Here is a 21,880-nt window from a genome sequence, read left to right as displayed (position 1 = left end):
TTGTCCAGACCCCGATCGGTTTGGAATAGGGCCGATTTTTTTCGGCCTCAATCTATGGACTTCTTTTCTCCACACTCCTGATTTATCAGGTGCACAAATATGAATTATACAGCACATTTAACTTCGTATGACATTATAATGTTTTGAAACCCACATGCTGTCATTAAAAACCTATCAATAGAATCCGTCTAGACCCAATTTTAAATGATACTGATTCAGACCAATATTTTAAATGTAGAAAATATATTCGCAAGTTTGTAGCATTTTTTTCCCAACCCAATCCCTCTTGATTGAATTTTGTACTAGTATTCAGACTCTTTCCAAGACTGACTCAGGTTGCGATCTCAGAATGTTGACCAAATTATATTGTTTCGAAATCGCAGACCAATTTCTTTTCTCCTATTATATAGTCTGATTTTTTCATATGACGTTATTGTAGTTTCAAAGGGTTCACAGGGACGTCCACGGGGGGTAGGTTGGAGCCCCAATCCACAAAGAATTTTTCTTTTTTTTTGCCTTTATGAAGGAAAAATTATCGTCTTGTAAAAAAAAAAAGAAGGTAATTTAATATCGCAATTTCGAAAAAGACCTGATGCCATGAAACATTCATACAGAAGGTCGGTTTTGACCAAATTTTAGATGAGGCAAGTTTTTTGTTCGTGACTGATCTAGCCCAACCAGATTGTACCAAAGAGGACCGAATTAGTTATGTCAATTTTAAATCATAATGGTCTCAGACTGGGCAAGGATTTTTAAACCATCAACCCATCACTAGTAAAAAGGAAAATCATTTTTTTTTATGCAAAAACCATTTATTCGTTATATTTTGGCTATTGAATAATATCATTTATTATATATATATGTACAAAAAATTTAGTAATCATTTTGAGCATTTCTTTCTCTATTGAAAGTAAAAATATCCCTAAACAATTGCAATAAATCGTGATAGTTTTTTTAAAAATAAAAATAAATATATATATATAGTTTTATTTTGCCAATCATTGACTTCGTTTTTAACATGTTTAAATTATAAAATATTTTTCAAATATTTTATAATTTAAAATATTGTTAATAATGATAAATTTTGATGCCTCATTAATCTAAGTCTATTATGTATATTTAGATATATCCTTAGGGCATGAAAAATGATCTTTAATAGTTTTTCTAACCAGTAGAGTAATTTTGTTTCATTTTTCTCCATTGGATTAGAGTAAAAGTTTCTTCTTACGGTTGTAGCATTACAATCTCTTTAAAATAAGTATGTAATTATAAATATATTTAGTAAAGTCAGACATAAATAATCTCACAACCTTTCACACTAAAAATGGAGAGAAAAATGGTTCGTATATTTTAATTGGTTATTATAAAATTAAAATTATATTAATAAAGACTTGAGCCAAGGCAGAATTTTTTTATCCAGTTCTGTTTTCAGTGATTTTTCTTCTTTACCAATTTGGTCGAATATTTCGTTCCAGACCACGATTTCAGATGGTAGACAGAAATGTAACTTTTTCAGGTCTAAGATTATCTATTGACCGTTTTTCTTCTCACTCCTAATTTATGAGTTGTACAAATTTAATTGCATATGATGTTATTATGCTGATGTTTTCCATTTTAGAAACACACTGACGTCATTAAAAATTCATCTATGGAGTGAGAACCCGAACCCCTTTGTAGTATAACAAAATTACGATAAAAGTGATTTTTACAAAATCATGAAAAGACTACACAAAACTAATTATTGATATATGTAAATACTATATTAAACATTATTTTTTGTTTAATATGTCGTACTTCGCAAGCAATAACAGCCTCGACACGCCAGTCAAAAGAGCAGACATTTTTTTTTCAAAACACCCTAAACTTCAAAGCACTGGTGCTTGAGGTCATAACTGGAGGAGGGTTACATGGAAGTAGGCCAGAAGTCCACCATATTGTTGCTTTAAACTTTTTTGTTCGTCTAGGCTGTATCGAACTGTATTCGAGTTATTTTTATTCAAGTTTTTTTTTTTTAACTATTGCTTATTCTCAACCAAAACAGGCGAACAAAAATTATTATCAATAAATAAGTAAATAAGTCCATATCAATAATTAAATACACATAAACACATAGAAAATTAAATTATAATAAAGGGATTTTTACCAATTCATTCATATTTTCACTGGGAAGCTTCTAAACATGTATAAAATTTAAGAAAGTTTAAGTTATTAAAATGGAAGTTTAATTCATTTTTTCCCCTTCTCCCCCATTACCCAAAGCAATTATTACCTTGATCAATTATCAAAAGAAAATAAAGGAACACCCAACGAGGAATAAAAAAAGAATTGAAAACAAAGGTTTGTGAGTACATGCATTTCCTCATGAATCCATTCCGGTATATTGGACTGTTTAACTGGACTTGCGGGCATTTATTTGTGTAAACATTAAAATAAACACACGTAATACGTGTCTTGATCTTTATATCTTCCTCAGGTTCTGGAGATATAAAAAAAAAAAAATCCCTCTTTTTCAGTAATACTCCCTAGTCTTCTTTAATTCTTTCCTCGAGCATGTCTCGTAGTTCTGTTAACACAAAGAGGTGAGAGGACGTTTCCACTTCGTCTTTACAGAAACTACATATTCTTTCTTCTTCCAGGGATTGTTTGGAATGCTTAAAGAGAGAGCCTGTCGCCAATCGGTATCGAAACAGCTTCTTATGCGAGTTTGTACAGGGGTTATTTAAATTTATTTTTGCATTATTGAGAACTGAGTCTTCAAGAGCACTGTTATTATGAAGTAGTCTTTTCTTCAACGAATATCGGGGGTTCTTATGTCTTAAGCTCCCTGCTATTACGATTTTAACCAATCTGCAGGGAACTTTTCCATTGGTCAAAACTTTTTGTCCTTCTTATCTGTATCTAGTTGTATTTGAGTTCTTGATGTTTTCGGCAGTCCAGATAGAGATACCAAAGGTCTTTGCAGCCTTCTCCGGTACGGAGGAGATCGAACACGCGTCGCCTTTTTGTTTTTGCTCAAAATGTTTAAGCATAAAGAGATGGAAAAAAAAAACAAGAGATGTTTATTTTTGTTTCAGCTGTCATTTTGTTTTTTAGTGAAACCTTGTATCTAATAATAACGAGATAAAGTTTGGGGCTCTCATTCTGTATATAATTGGTTTCGACGAATTTTAAATGAGTCCTTTCTCAAAGATTTTTTTTGTATGACCAATTCATACCGAATTTTTCTTTGAGACTGGACAAACCAAACTTTTATAAAATACCAAATAAATTCGGTCCACTAAAGACGATAACGGTCTCAGACCGGTCTAGGATTTTCAGATCAAAACCTCACACTAGTAAATATGTACAAAATTTATTCATAGTAGAGAGTTTTCATATGACGTCATTATTCTCTACAGTTAGTAATTTAGGAAAGGCATAAACAATCAAATGTATTTATAATAATAAAGACTGTTCCAACAACTTAATTATGTTTATGTTTCGTAAAAGAAAAAAAATTCAAGTACTTTTTTGCTAAAGCAACTATGCCTCCAACATGGCTTCACTTTTGTTGCATTATTAGAATCTTTGACGTCAGAGAAAACGATCGATTTTTGTACAATACTTTATTTATGAGTTGAGATACATATTAACAATAAATAAGATTTGAGCTGAACAAATTTACGTTCGGAATAGTAATTTCGTCGTTACGTTACTTAGTATTTAAATTTACTATGTATTCAAATAAGCCCTTTTTTTTTTTTTTTTTTTGGTACTACTGTTTATTTTTTCACGTCTTTTCCCTTATCATTGTTCTGAATTTTGATTGGTTAAATTCGAATAAGCTCTTGTTATGCCGTGAACGATTTGCAAATATAGGGTAAGAAAAAATAAACCTATTAATATCCGCAAGATGGCGGAGTTATCGTAATAAACAAATAAGTACATGAGCTACTAATTAACAATGACATGCGAAAGTTGGCAACACTGCCCTTGCATTCGTAAACAACGTTTATTCGCCATTATATTTCAATTTCTTGGATAATTGGCTAACCATTTACCTATTTTTAGCCTTTTTTATCTTTCTTATTGGAAGACATTATGGAAGATACTATAAAGTTAACGACATGTCATAAGAACTGAGTGTAGTCATATAATCAGTTGACAAAAAGATACATCAAAGTTGTATATCACATAAATGAAAGGTTGGTTTGCAGCGTAGATATCCTCATTCTGGTATATACTATCCCAAAAAGAAAATTCGTTCCCAATGATTTTTATATTACTCAATTAAAGTGTCATATATACTTTGTTTGAAAATGTCATAAATCAATATGGTTATGAGCCTGAATGGAACTATCAATTGTCAGAGTCTTTAATGGTGGTGTACGTGCCTACAATTGCATTTAGGTTTTTTTTTTTTTTTTCTAAAAGATAATTTATATGCAAGACTTAGTTTATGTCATTTTCAATGTTAATTTATGGCGTTTTCATTTACCAAATTTTTTCTCCTATAGAAATGAGCCGATTGCATTCTTGCTTTGCTATTCTGTTTCTACCATATTTATTAACAATAATTATACAAATATCATATCCTTGGATATTGATAAAACTTTAAGCATAACAAGATAAAACCAATATATTAATTAAAAAGTGGTATTTTTGGCATAATTCAATATCTAGCAAACGATGTATTACTCGAATCTATCAGAGAAGTGGTTTACGAACTACAATTCAAAACGCAAGGGTTTTTAATAAGATTTTGGAGCAAGTACTTCTTTTAAGAAACACATAAGTCAGAGCTAGATTAAATTACAAATTTGTAATGTTCGTTTTTGAATTACTAAACAATAGTTAATTTGATAAACCTAATTTATTTTAAATTGGATGAAAAAAATAATAATGTGTAAATTTTTTAATAAAATAGCCCAAATAAATATAGCCGAATATTTCATGGCCCGTTTCAAATAAAATCTATCAATTTCTTTTTATTTTGTAGTGACAATTAATTTTGGTTAATTTAAGTACCATTTGAGACATACAGAAAGAGTCTATAAAATTAATTGGCTGAAAGAAATTGACTATTATTAATTAATCAAAGAATATAAATGAAATCATACACAATTTTGACAAACACTTTTGTATTGACAGGTCACATATGTATACAACTTTTTTTACTTCATATTTACGTACTAACCAGTATTTCACAGACATATTCCAGTTAATTTTTGTCATTCTATTAAAATTAGGTTATCTAAGAATTTAGACATACAGGGTGTGCCAGATAAATTCGGGAAATTTTTAAAGGCTTATAACGAACAAAATATAACGGTGTAAAACCATGAATAGTTTTAACCTGTGAAAGCTACATTTAATGAGATTAAAGATCTGCCTTTCTTGATAACTTCGCCAGGCGGCTCTCGAAGTTTTTCCATTGTACAGCTAATGGACTTCTTTAGGGCCTCCACAGAGGAACCATAACTAGCACAGGCTTCATGCTCAACCCTTTCCAAGAAATAAAAATTACATTGGTTCATTTCCGGGCTGTTTACAGGCCAAAAAACCAGGCTCCAAAAGTGAGGACATTTTACGGCTAAGATATCCTGCACTTTTTTGGCCTTGAGAGCCGGTGCACTGTCTTGTTGGAAGGTTTAATTTCTTCATTGGTCTACTCCATCCATTCAGGGAATGTAAATTAAAAGTGCAAAAATATCAATGCCATATTCACAAAAGGACACCTATCCCTAGTAAAGCTTCTGGGTCAGTATGACAGAGAGGTGGATTTCATTGTAAATAACTGAATGCCATTAAATGCAGCTTTCAAATGATAAAATAGAATATGGTTCTACCCGGATCTAATTTGTTCCTTATAGTCCTTTAAATATATTCGCAATTTATCTGGACCACCCTGTATTTTAAAATTTGATTTAAGGGCCACGATATGCCCCTCTCAAATAAAACAAATCAATTACTCATTACATATGTATCAATCACTACTTTATGTACAATTTGCGGTAAACCCTAAGGATTCATAAGGACAATTTGCGGATAAAAATGAACGGATATGCGTCAAAGAATACAAATGTGATCCACAATCAATTTTGAGAAAAAATATTCCAGGTTGTTTTTGTGTTGACGGGCCACAGATGATGTATTTTGATTCTATATTCAAATTTTTAACAAATATACTCAAGTTAATGACATAGGTCATTACATCCTCCTTTCAGAGTACTATTTTGAATAGATAACTCCACAAGTTGTTCTCAGTCAATTAATGACTTTATCATCTTAAGGAGATAACTTGAGAATATAATATAATATAATCCATTAAATATAACATTCCCATCAGTACTGAGTATGTTGAGGACACAAGGATAAAATACTGTTGTAGAATAATAACTTGAAATATACGTAATTAGTTTTAATCATGAGATCCTTCTAATGAAAAAATATAATTATATCAAAACAAAATCAGGGTCTTTTATAGTAATTATGCTTACATTTATTAAATTACCTATTTATCAAGATACTTTTCATATGAGTCATGCATAGCAGTGGCATCCTCTGGGGAAGGAAACGCCCCTAAATGTGTAGATATAGCCATAATTAATTACAGAAGTATACAACAGAAAAAAAAATTCAATCCTAATTATACTTTTTATGTTGATCACGTATCCGTATACGATTTTTTAGAATTTTCTTGCTGGAAGTTTTGTCGTATTTTTATCCTTTGCATAAGGTTTTAAAACAACTTTTGAGTAAAAAAAAAAAATATTTCCTACACAAAAATAGTTTCGTTCTTAGCAAAATTTTAGTCCAATTTCAAAGATGTGCTTATATTTGATATGTACTCATCCAATCTAGAACAAGTGCAGTTTATAGGTTAAAAACTACAATATTTTATGGTTTATGGGAAATACAGGTGTGTTCGCTTAAGATGAAAGACTCGGTTTTAGGCTGGATAAAAGGTAATAATTTGAAAATGGCATAGTAATTTAATATTTTTACTTTCAGTACAAGTAATCTAGATTAAAACAGACAATTTTCACTTAATCCATCTTCCGTTGTTCGCAAGAGTCTATTCCAGATAGCACATAAACTTTTACAGCTGTTCTTGAGAAAGCTATTGTCCATGTTGGCTCAAGCGTCAACTACGACGGCCTTAAACTCGACCTTACTCCTGAATTGGATAACACTAAGAAAACCCTTCAAACGCCCAAATAAGGCGTAGTCCATAGGTGCAGCATCAGGTTAGTGGGAAGACGAATACTCCTTTGGGAAGAAGCCAGAAGCTTCCTTCATCAACATCTCTTATGTTACTTTTGAGGTGTGACAGCTCGTGCCGTTCTACTGCAGCAAGCAGTCCTCTTTGTAGGTCCTGTTGGCCCAGACGAAGATCTCCTTTCTCAAATAATTAATAAAGGAGGCTAAATCCAACCTCTTTGCAGGCTCAAAGAAGACGAGATTACACTTTTTTCCATCTGACCCCTTGCAACTTGGGAAATTTCCTTTTCTTTCCGTAGTGTGCATGGTGGGAATCTCCACATGCATAGGTAAGGTAATAGCCTGTCTCTGTTGACACCATCTCATCAAGGGAAAAGGACGTCTCATCGAAGTGTAAGATGACAACTCTAGGTCCTATTCAGTTATCCCACGATACTAGCACCGTACATCTGTGGAAAAGTCGTGCTGGACGTTAAAAAAATCCTTATAATGTTTATTTATACTGAATTTCTGCAGCTCTATGTTATCAATTAAAGAAAAATTAAAACTGAGTAGATAATATTTACATAGTGTTCTACAAACAAGGGTAGTCTTAAAAAGAAAGATACAATAAATTTTTTCTGAATTTTTATTTTTAAACATACTATCTTTGTAACTCTACGCACTTCTCCCAACATGTGGCACATTTCTGTAACCTGTCCAAATAGTACTCGGCATTTTTCTTTGCAAATTGCGCCATACACAAACAAAAATCCATCAGATTCAGATTTGGGGAGTTCTGAGACCAAAAGTCTGGCTTGATAAATTTCTTAAAAAAAGTATTGGAGCTATTTGAGCCTATTTTTATAGGTGCGGCTGGAGCCAAGTCTTGCTGCCACATGTAAGGTCTCCAATGGGCAACCATATCGATCCAGAGCTTCACCTTGGTCTCCAGCACGTTGGAAATCGCTCCCTGCACAGATGCAATTGAGGGATCCGTGCCTTTTCCAGATATTTGAGATTACGAAATTCTCAATTGATTTCATTTTTTATACAACTGTTGCACGTTGAACAAGCTATCTAACAACAAAAAATTAGCTGCCTATGTGCCTCTTTTTTCCCAACAGAGTGCACCAAAGTGGTGGTATAGATTGTTTGCGAACCATGTATTCTTCACTTTGCAAAGCTATTTCCCTATTATTAAAAGGTTGTGAGGATTGAGTTTCAACTATCTACTGTCGCTGTCTTCGTTTTCGAGATAGAAGGAGAAAGTATGATGTGCGGACAAACTTCTGCAATCAACCTGAATTCTTCTTATGTAATTCTATTGTAAGGGAGTGATTTACGGACTTTGTAGAATATTGATTATGATCTGCTGAGTTTGATGGGATCTTCAATATTCTCATCTTTCCTAATATGGACGATCAAAAACTACTTAATGATACTTATCAAGATTTTTCTTATAAATAATAATGACAAAATGTTTATTATATTAACAATCATTAAATCGTTAAAGCAGTAATTGGAAATTATTTCATAAACTAAATAAATAAAAACACGTGATAGCAATATTTTATATAAGAGTTAAGAATATTTTTGATTACATATCATATTATTACGTGTACATAAATCTTGAATATATATCCAACTATTCATTAATCGCTCCTTTCCATATGTCATGCCCAAAAAATGTTGTATGAGGAGGTAAAAATAAGGCTTAATTAGTATCATGTGAATTTAACACAAGTGTGGGCAAACTTTTCGGAATTGAAGTTTTTAAGGTACTACATTTTTTAAATGAATATTAATTAAATTATTTAGTACATTCCTCGGGGTTATTAGGCGATGAAGAACAGACAAATTAACAAACAAACTTAGTTTTATGTATATATACATAAATACCTAGTGGTCCATTAAAATCTGAACACTTTGAATTTGAAACTTACACAAGATATAATTTATTAATTAACAATAGAATTTCAACCAAATTCATACTATGAATAGATGTGTTTCTGCGCTCTCTTAATCATTAACGTAGCCGTCCTTAGCAACAATGATGGCTTCCAGGCGATGGCGGAAGGTCTGGCACCTGCTGTGCATGTATTCCTTGGTAGTGGCTTACAGTGGCTTTGAGGGATTTGGTGTGACGGATACTGCAGGGCTTCCCCTCGACATGTACCCAAAAGGTGTAGTCAAGGTGATTGACATCAGGGCTGGAGGGGCCAAAAATGCAAAAAAAAATAAAAAAAAAGAGTTCAAAATCATTCAAAAGTGTCTTGCGACGAAAAGGATGAGTAGTTTATTTCATTGTTGGTGTCAAAATTGGCCTCTCCAACCTCGCAATGATCTTTCCATAAACGTTTTTGATATATCTCTGGACAGTCCGGTGTAAAACACTGTGCCCTCATGGACTTGAGGGGATTAACCTGGGTCGTTTTCTTTAACTCCTCAGGGTACAGTTTGGCCTCTCCAACGTTTCGGACGTTTTGACTCACCATGCACCCAAAAAGTGAAGTCCAATGGATTGGCATCTTGTGATTAGGGGATCACATTTACTTGGGCCAGAAAGCCAAGTTGTCCTCCAACCACTTCTGGCCTTTTTTGGACGTGTGTTCAGGGGCATCATACTAATGGAGCATGTCCCGATTCCTGTTACAGATCCCCATATGCTATGCAATCTCCGTTGGTTTCTTGCCAGTGTGAAAAAGTGAGCTGGCCAAAATTCGTTGGTCACGTTTGGATGGCTTTTTCTTGGGTTCTAGGTTTTTTGTTTTGTAGTATTTTACCAGAACAATTTAACCACATTCAAATAAATCTTGATTTATATAGCAAAATAAAATTGTAAAGATTTTTACACCGCATCCTAGAAATAAAAACTGAGTCTAAAACTGAGGAACGAAAGGCCGTTTGGTTCCTTTTGTTCCGACAACATTGCTTGGTATACAAAACAAATCCAACTTGAGATAGTACTGTATTTAAAAGTTTATATTACAAGACTATTTAGTTGTAGTAACCGGCAGAACCCGGATTAAATAGGCGTATTCTAAAAGGCAAATTTGACTTTTATAATATAGAAGATAACTCCTCAGTGTGATTTTCTATTCTTCATGAACACACTCACACGTAACTACTCAATACTTATATACAAAGATGGAAAATATGGTTAAAGCCTCATAAGTGTAAATCAAAAAGAAAAGTAAATTTAGGCAAATTTTAAAGACTGAAAGTGATCACTAAATATATTATAGTGCTCTTTACTTGTTAATACGTTTGAATTTTCAAAATATGGAGAAGTAATTAATAAGAGCATCAATACCTTACAGATAATCAACATATACTATTTTTTTAAATGTGTTTCTACGAGGATTTGGACAATACCTATATCAAACATGGAAATTAACGCGTTAAATAATTTTTTAAATATTTTATTGTTCCATTTGAAATGTATAAATGTATTTTTTTTTTTTAAGTACACAATTAGTTTATAAAGCAAAGCTTAGTGGTAATGAACATTTTTAATTGTTGCTCGAATTAATTAATTTTTAATGAATATAAGGAATTATTTATTAACGGAAATAGGATGTATCTTTAAGCATTAAAAAAATATACGCTTTTAGAAAAATAACTGATACAGAAAAGTAAAAAAAAAAATTATATACTTATATTAAATAGATATTGTTAAACCATATTATTGAAATGGAATATATAATTTTCGTTTGGGGTGTCTTTAAATGGATTATAAAATGGTTTAATTTCCTTAAAATCCTTATATTGTTCGCCCATGACCCTCTTTACATATTATGGAACAAATTGAATTTTAAAGCAGAAATAGAAAAGTTACCGGTCAAGGATGCTTCTAGTCTTTGATTGCTTATTTTTTAACTTGTAATAAATATAATTAGTCATTAATTTGTTAAAATCATTAGTTCTTTAATGAGTTTATGATTGAATATTCGAATACGTTGTAACATGATTTTAATGTCTATTTATATATTTGGTTTTTCTTTCTCTTTTCATCTAAGTTGCACCTAGCGTCAAAGTTGAGAATCAACTTGTGGGTTGCCCACTTGGAGAGTCTATCGAGATTCAATGTCTCATTGAAGCATATCCAAATGCTGTTAACTACTGGATGAAAACAGCGGAGGATCATGAAGGAGAAATTTTATATAATAGGTAGATTAATTTTATTGCTAAATTTATTTGCATTGTTTAATTCCATTTTTTGTTTTTTGTTTATTTACGTATATTAGTTCAAATTTTGAAGTACACGAAGTCCGATACTATTCTTACAAGGTGCGATTGACTCTACGAATTCATACAGTCACGAAAAGAGAGATCGGGATTTATACCTGCATATCATCTAATTCTTTGGGTCAGGAGGAGGGGACCATACGGCTCTATGGTAAAGGGAGTTTAATAGAGCATACATATTTATCCTTCATGTACATGCATTTATTTAGAGTATATTTTATAAGTTTGCCTGAACGTCATAGTTTCTATTTCAGTTTCAAAATCAGAAACAGGTAATGCAGATAGTTGAAATACAAATCCCGCAACCTTTTAATAATAAGAAAATTAAGGAGAGGGATTTTTCGAGATATTTGGACAATTACCACTTTGAAGGATCATGAAAGTATATGGAAGGTCTTATTATGTACAAGAACGTGTGAGTTTGACTCCTTTGAAGAATTTGAGGGGGGGGGGGAGAAAGAGAATTATAACAGGTTTTTTTACTTTTATCATCGTGTTATCTCACTAACATAAAAAAAAGCCAATGTATTTGGTGATCAGCTGTCGATTCCCTCATTTTGCTCCATACGTCATGGCTATTTCCTAATTTATTCTTTTGCATGAATAAACAAAGTAATAAGTTATTCTATACTAATACACCTTTTCCAAAGGAACAGGAATCCAAAATCTTGTTAATCCCTCGTTGGTTATACAGTATATGTATTATGAATTTCTTGTAAATTAAAATGTAAGGTATATTCTAATACTTCAGCTAGAGTATAAAGCAATTGAAGAAAAAATAAAAAAGATATTCGGTTCTAAGTAAGGTTCATTTTAATCTATTTTTAGTCGTTATATGAATTTTTTATTAATTGTAAAAAAGAGAAATTAATAAATATTTCCTTTTCCAAATGCTGAATGTTTCTATCAATTTGTTATTTACTTTTTTGATTTTCATCTATAACGGTCTTTCATGCCAAAATATGGCACTGAATCGTCACTATACCCTATAAAATTGATTTTTTTAAAGAAATACTTTAAAGGCCAACCCTGTAGAGGATGAAAATTTTAATGGTCTTTTTCGTGTTCCACGGCATTAATAACAATAGTAAATGTGGTTTTCATCCTGCTCACAAAAATGTTGTTGCATGGTGTAATATACTCTTTGCATTGCGGAGTTATTTTCTAATTATTAAAAGGTTGCAAGGATTGAATTTCAACTATACGTTGTCAACCAATTTCGAGATTGCCAGAGAAAGTATGACGTTTTGGAGAACTAATAGATTATCCATTTCCATACTATCATTATTATTTTGGTATCGTTCCTAAGACCATATGACCTTTGAGCTGTCAGTATTAGAACGGATTAAAAAGAGAAAGAATACAGTTGACCGGAATCATTGAATACCGAGCTATATAAGTTCGGATGTGCCTGACCTAAATGGACGGAATTACAGTCTTCAGTCCTAGATATGAATTGACACAACACAAAGTAATTGTCGAGCTTTAATTTGTTTTGATCTACTCACTCTTACAAACGAACTGCATTTCAAATCACAAAACCTCTTTATTTGAATAGGGAAAATTGTTGAAGTTTTGAATATTATTGTATTCAAAGTTTTTAGAAATGAATTGTCTATAAAGGTTTGATGTGTACATGCTTGATAGATGTGGTAACCCACCTTCAATTTTCCAAAGGGCTTTGTGCATTAAATAAGTGTCATTTTTTTTATTTTGCAGAAATACAAAGAGTCTCAGAGGAGAGTGTAATTACATCCTCAGAAATGGCGTCCTCACTCCATTCCACATCCTCTGCTCCACACTCACTAGGTCAATCAACTAAAGGTACGCATCACCCTAATTATTTTATAAAATGCTTTCCCTTTTAAAAAAATAAACAAAGGATAGCGCCCACCCCAAAACTATAAATCAATATGGCAAAAAGTGCCTGTTAGCTTAGTGAGATTTCACTCACAAGATGTCACTTTTGAGTGACTACAGACAGATGATGTAGGTATGTTAAAAAAATTCACAACTGGTTTAAGTAGTTCTACCATATAACTCTTTTTTAAGTAGTTGTTTAAGTATAATATATTTACCGTATTCTTAAAGATTCTAACTACATCGCTGTTATGACTATGGTTTTAACTTCGATGTGCCTTCTAGTGTTCAAATAGACTAAACCAACATACATAATCATTAAAAATGTGACGATTGCAACTAAACTAAATTGTATTTTTTGCCAATATAAATTTGCAATTACTCTGTTTGTATCCAAAAAGGTAAGATAATATTGGCGTCATTGCATTTTTCAGCTCAAGTTAGATAATTAATAGTTATTATATAAAAAAATCCACTTTGTTTAAATCTTTTCTCAATATTTGTAAAGGGAGCGGGGATCAAATTGTCGCCAAAATATTTTTCTACAAAAAACAACACAAAATATACATTTATTAACTTTTTATTGAAAATTAAAACTATGACGAGCATATAGGTATAGAGTAGCCATTCATTCGATATAATATCCGTTGGCATCAATAACGGCCTCAATACGGCCTCTGAATCGGCTGCAGGCTCTTCTGACCATATCAGTGTCGATGTTGCCGAATACCTCCATGATGGAGTCCATCAGGCTGGCCTTGGTGCTATGGGGATGTCTCTCGACATAGCCCCAGACAAAATAGTCCAAAGGATTAAGGTCGGTAGAGTTAGGAGGCCACAAATCCTTGGTTACGGCGTCATAACAGTTCTCGGTTAACCACTGCATGGAGATTTTGGACACATGGCAGAGTGCTGAGTCCTGTTGCCACACCCAAGGTCTGTCTCCGGCCTTCATAGACCTAGTAGGGTCATCCTCAACCATCTTCTTAACCTTGTCGACAAAGTCGGTGTCCATGACCTTCCTGTCGGCGCCCTCCTCCCTGGTTGCCCTCTTTATGGTGACATCAACATCCCAGGTGTCCTCTAGCTTCTTACGGATACGCTGAACAGTCCGTAAATTCACTCCTAAGGTTGAAGCAATCGTTGAATTGGAGATTTTACCTCCATTATTAACTAATGCTATGACAACGGCGGACCTCGAAAGCTCCTCGTTCCACTAATAGCTCTTTATCTCCTCATATGATGACGGCATGATGCTAACTGAACTACGTATCGTCAGCTGACAAGAATAGCTTTCCTATTTGGTAACTGGTTTTTTATTTGATAATGTCGTCTTCAAGTTATCAAGGTTTAAAGTAGGCGACAATTTGATCCCCGTTCCTGTACATAAATGATATTACTTTTCCCCGTGAGGTATTCAATTTTGTCTTCCCTTTGCAGAATTTGTCCTGTTAATTCAATTTAAAGGGTAAATTCTTGGAGACTGCGTAGTTCATTATGGAGTAATATTCAACGCCCATTGCGTCGAAAAAGGTTGGTGCATGTGGACAAATATTATGTGAGCAGACTATTCTTTACTGTTGTAGTACATTAAATAAATTTAATAATAAACAAACATGACAGCAATTCGAATTAAAGAATTGCAAATCACTTCTCCATTATCAATTAATTATCATTCGACATGAAGAGTATTCATAATGGAAACTACTCGCGGATTGACGAACAAGGATAATATCATTAATATATACTGATTATTAATGAACATATGTAGTCAATAAAATAAATATTTTTCTGTAAAAGAAATCTTATTGATTTACCTTATATGAAAAATACGTATTATCTAAATCGAATTAAAATAGATAATCGTATATATCAATATATTAAATATCATTTTTGAGACAAATGTTCCTTCAGCGAAATTTCTATACGGCAAATTTGTCTTATAGTCAATTTTCCTAGAATCCAAATATTGATCACATTGTCTTCGTTTTAAAAACTTTGTTTTTATAATATATAGTTTTACCTAAAGCAAAAATTAATTTGCATTTGAAATGTACACCTCAAATGATGGTTAAATACTCATCGTCATGGGAGGAGAGACCCATTCTATTTGAATATATTCTATAAATATACGCATTGTGGGATTGTATTTGTCTCTAATGTATACTCTAAATGTTCGACCTTGAAAGGCAATGAAAAAAAAAAAAAAGGATATATATACATACATATATAAAAAAAGATAATATCAGTGAAATTATAAAATTTTCGTTCATAATGAAAAAGCTGCTGACCTCAAAATAATAATAATAATAAATAACTCTAAAGGTAGAGACTGGTGGTGGTAGGTAACATTGAGCTTGCGAAAAAGAAAATGAGAAAATTTACCTACATATCTGAAGGTTACATTTACTATTCATCTATGAGACGCAGCATCTGAAAAGTCCGGGGATCGACAAGGAAAACACGTTTTTTTTTCGTTCAAAATTGCCAAATTTTAAAATTATTATTTTATTTTTATTCGATTTATGAAGTAGAGTCCCCAACAAACATTTCAAGGCATTGCTTAGTTTGAAGCATGTAAAATCCAAACTCAAAACTATTTTTGATACATTTTTTTGTAAATATATAAAGTTGTATCAAACTTGAAATATAATTAGTTATGTATATCTTGTGTATTTTGTTGCTGGTACGATTATTAGGAAATTGGTAATCCGAAGAATAAATTTTCATTTCTAAGCCTTTGTCATTATTTAATTCCTGAGCAGTTGCAGGTGTTATTATTTTTTTTTTTTTTACAAATTCAAGATGAAACCCATTCTAACATATTTGGAAGGTGTAGTCGATAAAGAACTCGACGTTTTTGCAAATTTATCCGACAATGGTCGATAATTCGGACTTTTAGGTTTTTGTATTAAAAAACGAAAAAGGGCTCAGTATATTCCGAATTGGACTCAAAATGTCGAAAAAACTTGGGCAATTCTATGCAGGAACAAAACTTCAAAATTCGACCCGATTCCCGTAACATGTGTTAAGGGAAATATAGTTGGTACTTTGTACATATTCTCATCTACATACTTGGTGGTGTTGTTTTGGCCTTCCATACCAGTGTTTCCAGTGTTTCATTATTTGGAGATTTATGGGTCTCAACTGTCTATGGATGATTCACCATTAATTGCCCCCTTGTCATTACGGCCCAGCATATTTTATCGAATTACTTTTTTGAATTTATTTTTTATTTATACGGCCTTTTGTTTCAGAAACTTCTTCTTACAGTGTAGGAAATTTGTATTTGAACCCTTAGCGATTTTGTAAATTTGTCTATTGGGTTAAGGTCCTGGAGATGGGCTAGGCCACTCTATGGCCTCAATGTGTTTTTTTTGTTGAGCCACTCTTTTGTTGCATTGGTCGTATGTTTTGGGTCATTGTCGGGCTGTACGGCTCATCCACGGCGGTGTGTGCCCTATATTTATCAGTATATGCCCTTGTCTATTCTTTCTTCAATGCAGTGAAGTTATCCTTTCCCCCTTAGAGGATAAACACTTACAAAATATAATGTTTCCACCCCCTTGCTTGACGTTAAGGATTATGTTCTTAGGATTATATTCATCATTTTACATCCTCCAAACACTTTTTATTTCTTCATATACAGTCTATAACTGTTAAAAGAAACCTACCATTAAAATATTGAGTTCTAGGACTGTTGGCCGAATTTTTTTTTGCCGAAGGATAATTTGCCTGACAGGAAATCCTTCATAGGGAATGATAATTAATTGATAGCTGAGAAGTGATTAGGCCTTATTCCATTCAAATCTCTACCACTCTTTTATTTATATTTAATTTATTTAAAGTACAACAATGAAAAAGATTCGAACTACATTCGAACCCCGTACTACAGTGTTGTGTTTATAAAATGTTCATGAATGAATATTATTGATGAAAAAAAAATATTTTTCTGCAAAATAACAACATCTAATTTACATATTTGATATTTGAACAATACTTCAAAATTTATCATTTTAAATTAAATCAAAATATGCGTTCGCATATATCAATATTTTGTGGCCAAATATGTCGAATGGTCTTTTGATAAAATCTACTTGTCCATTGGCAAAAAAAAAAATTCGGCCGAATGACTGTTCACGAAAATTAGAGACTATTATTTTCTTCGTTTGTAAACAAACTTCCAAATATACAATGTTAAAAACGGTGTTGGGGGCAAGTTCCCCTATGCCTCCCTAAAACTAGCCATGTGATATACAACATGTTTTTATGGGATTTACGTACAAAATATATTATTTGATTACAGTGTCGCCTTTGGATAAGAAGGATCTTGGAGTCTACTCTTCAAAGAATACGAAATTCCTTGATGCAATTTCCAAAGGTAAGTTTTCTCTTTCATTATAAACTTTCACTGCAAATGTTTGATTTCTTTTGCAAATAACTATGATCCAGTAGTGATGAAGTTATGTTTTACTCTGTATTTCCATGTGCAACAATAGTTCTAAGATTACTCAATTAATCCACAAGTTAATTAATATATTTTTTACAGAAAAAAATTTATTATTTTATAGCAATATATGATTGATTTCATCATTTCATAAATCAATTTAATTTATTGGGTTTAAGTAAAAGTTATTGAAAGTTGAATAATTGAGTTATGTGGATTTCCAAATAATTATTTTAAAACCATCATTTGGTATTTTTATAAGCCTTATTGACTGTCAGCTGTAAGAAGGAGGGAGTGGATCTTTATAAGCACAAATGTTATACATGATTCTTCGCTAGGATACCAGGATGTTTGATTTACAGAGCAACACACGAGACAATAATATCGATATATGTATACTGTTGAATGGTAACTCAAAATACTGTAAAATAAACAATCATACGGGGTGGTACAGACAATATGGAAAATATATAAAGGCTGATAACGAACAAACTAGATGGCATAGAACTATAATTCATTTATTATTTGATAGCTACATGTAATGACATAATGATATTCACATTTCTTGATAATCTTGGCCACATGGCGCCAGAAGCTTTGGCAAGCCTGGACGACCTCGTGCGGATCCAGCCTTTACCATGTATTGATTCTGGTTTTGCACTTTTAATTTCAATCCCTGGAAAAAATTACACTTTCCAACAAGACAGACGATTGTGTCAAATATCATTCATCTGTGCAGTCCCTGGAGAAGTTCATTACCTGTAAAATAGCAAAGCTAGATCTGCACAAGGTAGCCTTGGTCTGCCATAGCTTCCAGCGCCATGTTGCCGAAGTTATTAAGAGAGGCGGAGCTCATGTTAAATTATTGCATTTCGTTGAATGTAGCTTTCAAAAAATGAAAAATAACTAGATCTAAAACATCTAGTTCGTTCGTTATAAGACTTGAAAGATTTTCCCAATTTATCTGAACCACCCTGTATATAATTTTTTATTAATAATACTAGAAACTTAAAACTTCTTTGATGAAACTTGTCAGCTTACAAAAATTAGTTATATACCGGTAGTTGCATAAATACGCGTACTATTTGTGGCAAATAATTAAATGTGTAATAAAATTCGTATGACGTATTTTTTTTTGAGAATTATATAATAAAGAATATATTCTAGTATAAAATTTAATATAATCGCGCCCGCGGAATGCCTTGCACACATTGATGATGTAATGGTCTTTCATGGCTGCCTATTGCTCATTGACACTGGCCTTCAATGAGTCCAAATTCGGGTGGTGGGTAGCACAGGCCTTCTTCTCAATTTGCCGCCATACACTGTAGCCAAGGGGATTGAAATCAAGTTATTGAGGTGGCCAAATGTATTTGTTCCAAAATGGCATGTTGGCAGCGAGCCAATCTTGAGTCATTCCAGAGATTTGGGCCGGACTTTCATATCTTTTCCCTCCTTGACAAGCTTCTGGACCTTGAACACAGTAGTCCTGGAAAGTGTAGTGTCCTTGATTATCTCCTTGACAGACCTACCGGCGCGGGGGAGAGTGGCAACCATATGACGTTTGGCCTCATCATTCATCGTAAACGACTTTGTTTAATGCGAGTAAGAATTACAAAAACAAAGCAAAAGATTTACAGAGTAACTTGTGCTGGATTTTTTTATTTCCAGTCACATAACCTCGAGATATAAACGTTTAAAAATTAGTCCGCGTATTTATGCAACTACCGGTATATAATTTGGGTACAGAAAATCCCAATTTACCAATGAAGGGAAAGTGTTTCTTTGTACGTTGTAGAACTATAAATAAATGATACCATTTCCAAGATGCCGTCTGAAAGAAGGAACAAAATTATTTGTTCTCCTGGATGTATATATCACAGATAAGGGTTAGGCTTTAGGCTTATGTTACGATGACGAGTGTCGGGATGCAGTGGCTGCCATACGCAAATTGAAGCGTACTACGGTACATGGAAAATAAGTGAAGGTAGATATTGCCCTTGAAAGAAGTTATCGTGGAGGTTGATACGGGGGGCATGATCGGGGACGGTTCGTAGGTGGAGGTGGAAAACGGGACCACAACAACAATTGAGAAAATGAACGCTACAACTATGGATGTAGCGATTTAGCTAGATACTCTAGGTTTTGGTGGGAACCGTGGAGGGGAATGTGGAGGATAGTTAGAATCATTAGTCAAGTTGAGCACTCATCAGCAATAAATGTTTCCTCATATTCTAGAGGAGGAAAAAAAAGAAAGGGGAGACTCACAGCTCAAGATTTGAAGATCTGTTGTATGATTTATATAATTTCCTCTAATTGTTTATTTGCTGACGGAAAAACTGATGAATTTTCACTTTTTATTATTAACACAGTCATGATTTTTTTAAGAGTCATACTAAAACCACTCATGGTAATTTGCTAAAAGATTATAGAAAATTGCAGAATAAAAAACAAACATACTTTCCAAATGAATTAATGGAACATGAGCAACGATTATTTAAAATTATACTCCATTTAGTATAAGTGGATAATATGCCAATCAACACTTAAGCTTCCAAAGTTTCGTGGATGTAGTTATTATTTTTATTTTTTTGCACACGTAATGCAATTTTCTTGTCCCCATTTTTTTTTTTTTTTTTTTTTGTGTATGTAGACTTCGAACGGATGAAACATTTCTTACTTATACATATGGTGTGTTGCCATAAAAACCATTTTGAACGAATTTCAGTAAATGTAAAAAAAAAAACCCCAAAAAATTTACTTCATATACAGCGTATTAGAGTCAATTATAGAATTTGTTTTCACATTAAGGGTATGATTTAAGTAATTTTTTAACTAAACTTCAAAAACCCATAGCTTTTAAGAAAAAGTGACAAAAATTAAATTTTTTTTTTTAAAAGTTACAAAAAATAAAAAATTTGCAAAAATTAAGTATTTATGGAAGAAAATACAAAAAATCAATAGCTATTTACAAAATATTAAATTTTTTATGTAAAAAGATTCAAAAACCAATAGTTATTCACAAAAAATTCAAAAATTAAATTTCAAATAATAAATTTTTTGGAAAAAAATTTCAAATCCACAAGCCATACTTCATAAGTATTCACAAAAATTTATAAAAAGAAATTCAAAATATTAAATTTAAGGAGAAAAAAAAATTCATAAATCCACAGATATTCGCTTAAAAATTTAATTTTTCGGAAGAAATTTCAAAAATCCATGGCTATTCACAAAAAATGGAAAAAAATTCCTATACTATATTATTTACTTTGCTGATAATTTGTCCTAATAACATTTTTTTAAAGATGTCTATAACAAAAAATTTCCCTATTTTTATGTTAAATTTTTTCATCATGACCAAAAAAATTCTTAGTAAAAGGCAAAAATTCATTAATGGGGGAGTGCTACAGCCGCTCCAGACTACCCCTTGCAGATGACCCTGATATCATTAAATAGTAATCTTTAAGGGTTGTGATCCCTCTTTTTTAACGGTACACGCATGAACTAAGTTCCATTCATAGAATAGAAAAACAAGCACATATTTATATTCCTTGAAATAAACAGCTCGTTTACTGGTAGTTTATCTAACATGTTAACCATTTATAAAAAATAGGTAAATGCCACTTAAGATTTTAAGGACACTGATTAATTGTTTTTACACTCAGTCCTTTTTTTAAAAGAATTTCATAAGTATACGTCTTTGCACATTAAATAAACATTAAATGACCATCGGGATAATCTTACAAAAGACATTAATCACTTAAAAAAGTAGTTACTTACGTACATACTTTGATGGCAGGGGCTTGACAAAGGATTCGATTATAGAAAAATAATTGCTTTCATCATAATAATATGTAGGAAGGTAGTTATAGGCATAAAAACAATACCCATTACGGATTCATTAATCCTCAAGTACAACATACCGAGTGGTCCTTTAAAATCTGAATATTTTAAAATTTAACCAGATATAATTTAATACCTAGCAATATAATTTCAACAAAATAAATATTATAAATAGATGTGAGTCTGAGTTCTCTTAATTATTAATGTAACCGCCCTTAGCGGTTACATTAATAATGGCTAACAGTGACTTTGATCTCGGTGTTTGAATAACAGACATTGCAGGCCTTCCCCTCGTCA

The 21,880-nt window shown here is 32.3% G+C and overlaps 1 protein-coding gene across 1 annotated transcript in view; it reads left to right on the top strand.

Annotated features, from left to right (window-relative positions):
• Window positions 1-21,880, top strand: part of LOC121121645 (lachesin-like) — a 182,184-nt gene that overhangs the window by 142,709 nt on the left and 17,595 nt on the right. Inside the window, exons 7-10 of the mRNA XM_071890015.1 lie at window positions 11,205-11,355; window positions 11,433-11,584; window positions 13,153-13,257; window positions 17,600-17,674. Of these exons, the coding sequence (XP_071746116.1) occupies window positions 11,205-11,355; window positions 11,433-11,584; window positions 13,153-13,257; window positions 17,600-17,674 (483 nt within the window). The remainder of the gene's footprint in view (window positions 1-11,204; window positions 11,356-11,432; window positions 11,585-13,152; window positions 13,258-17,599; window positions 17,675-21,880) is intronic.

Source organism: Lepeophtheirus salmonis, chromosome 7 (assembly GCF_016086655.4).
Source record: "Lepeophtheirus salmonis chromosome 7, UVic_Lsal_1.4, whole genome shotgun sequence".
Classification (NCBI taxonomy): domain Eukaryota; kingdom Metazoa; phylum Arthropoda; class Copepoda; order Siphonostomatoida; family Caligidae; genus Lepeophtheirus; species Lepeophtheirus salmonis.
This window is presented reverse-complemented; position numbering and strand designations above follow the sequence as displayed.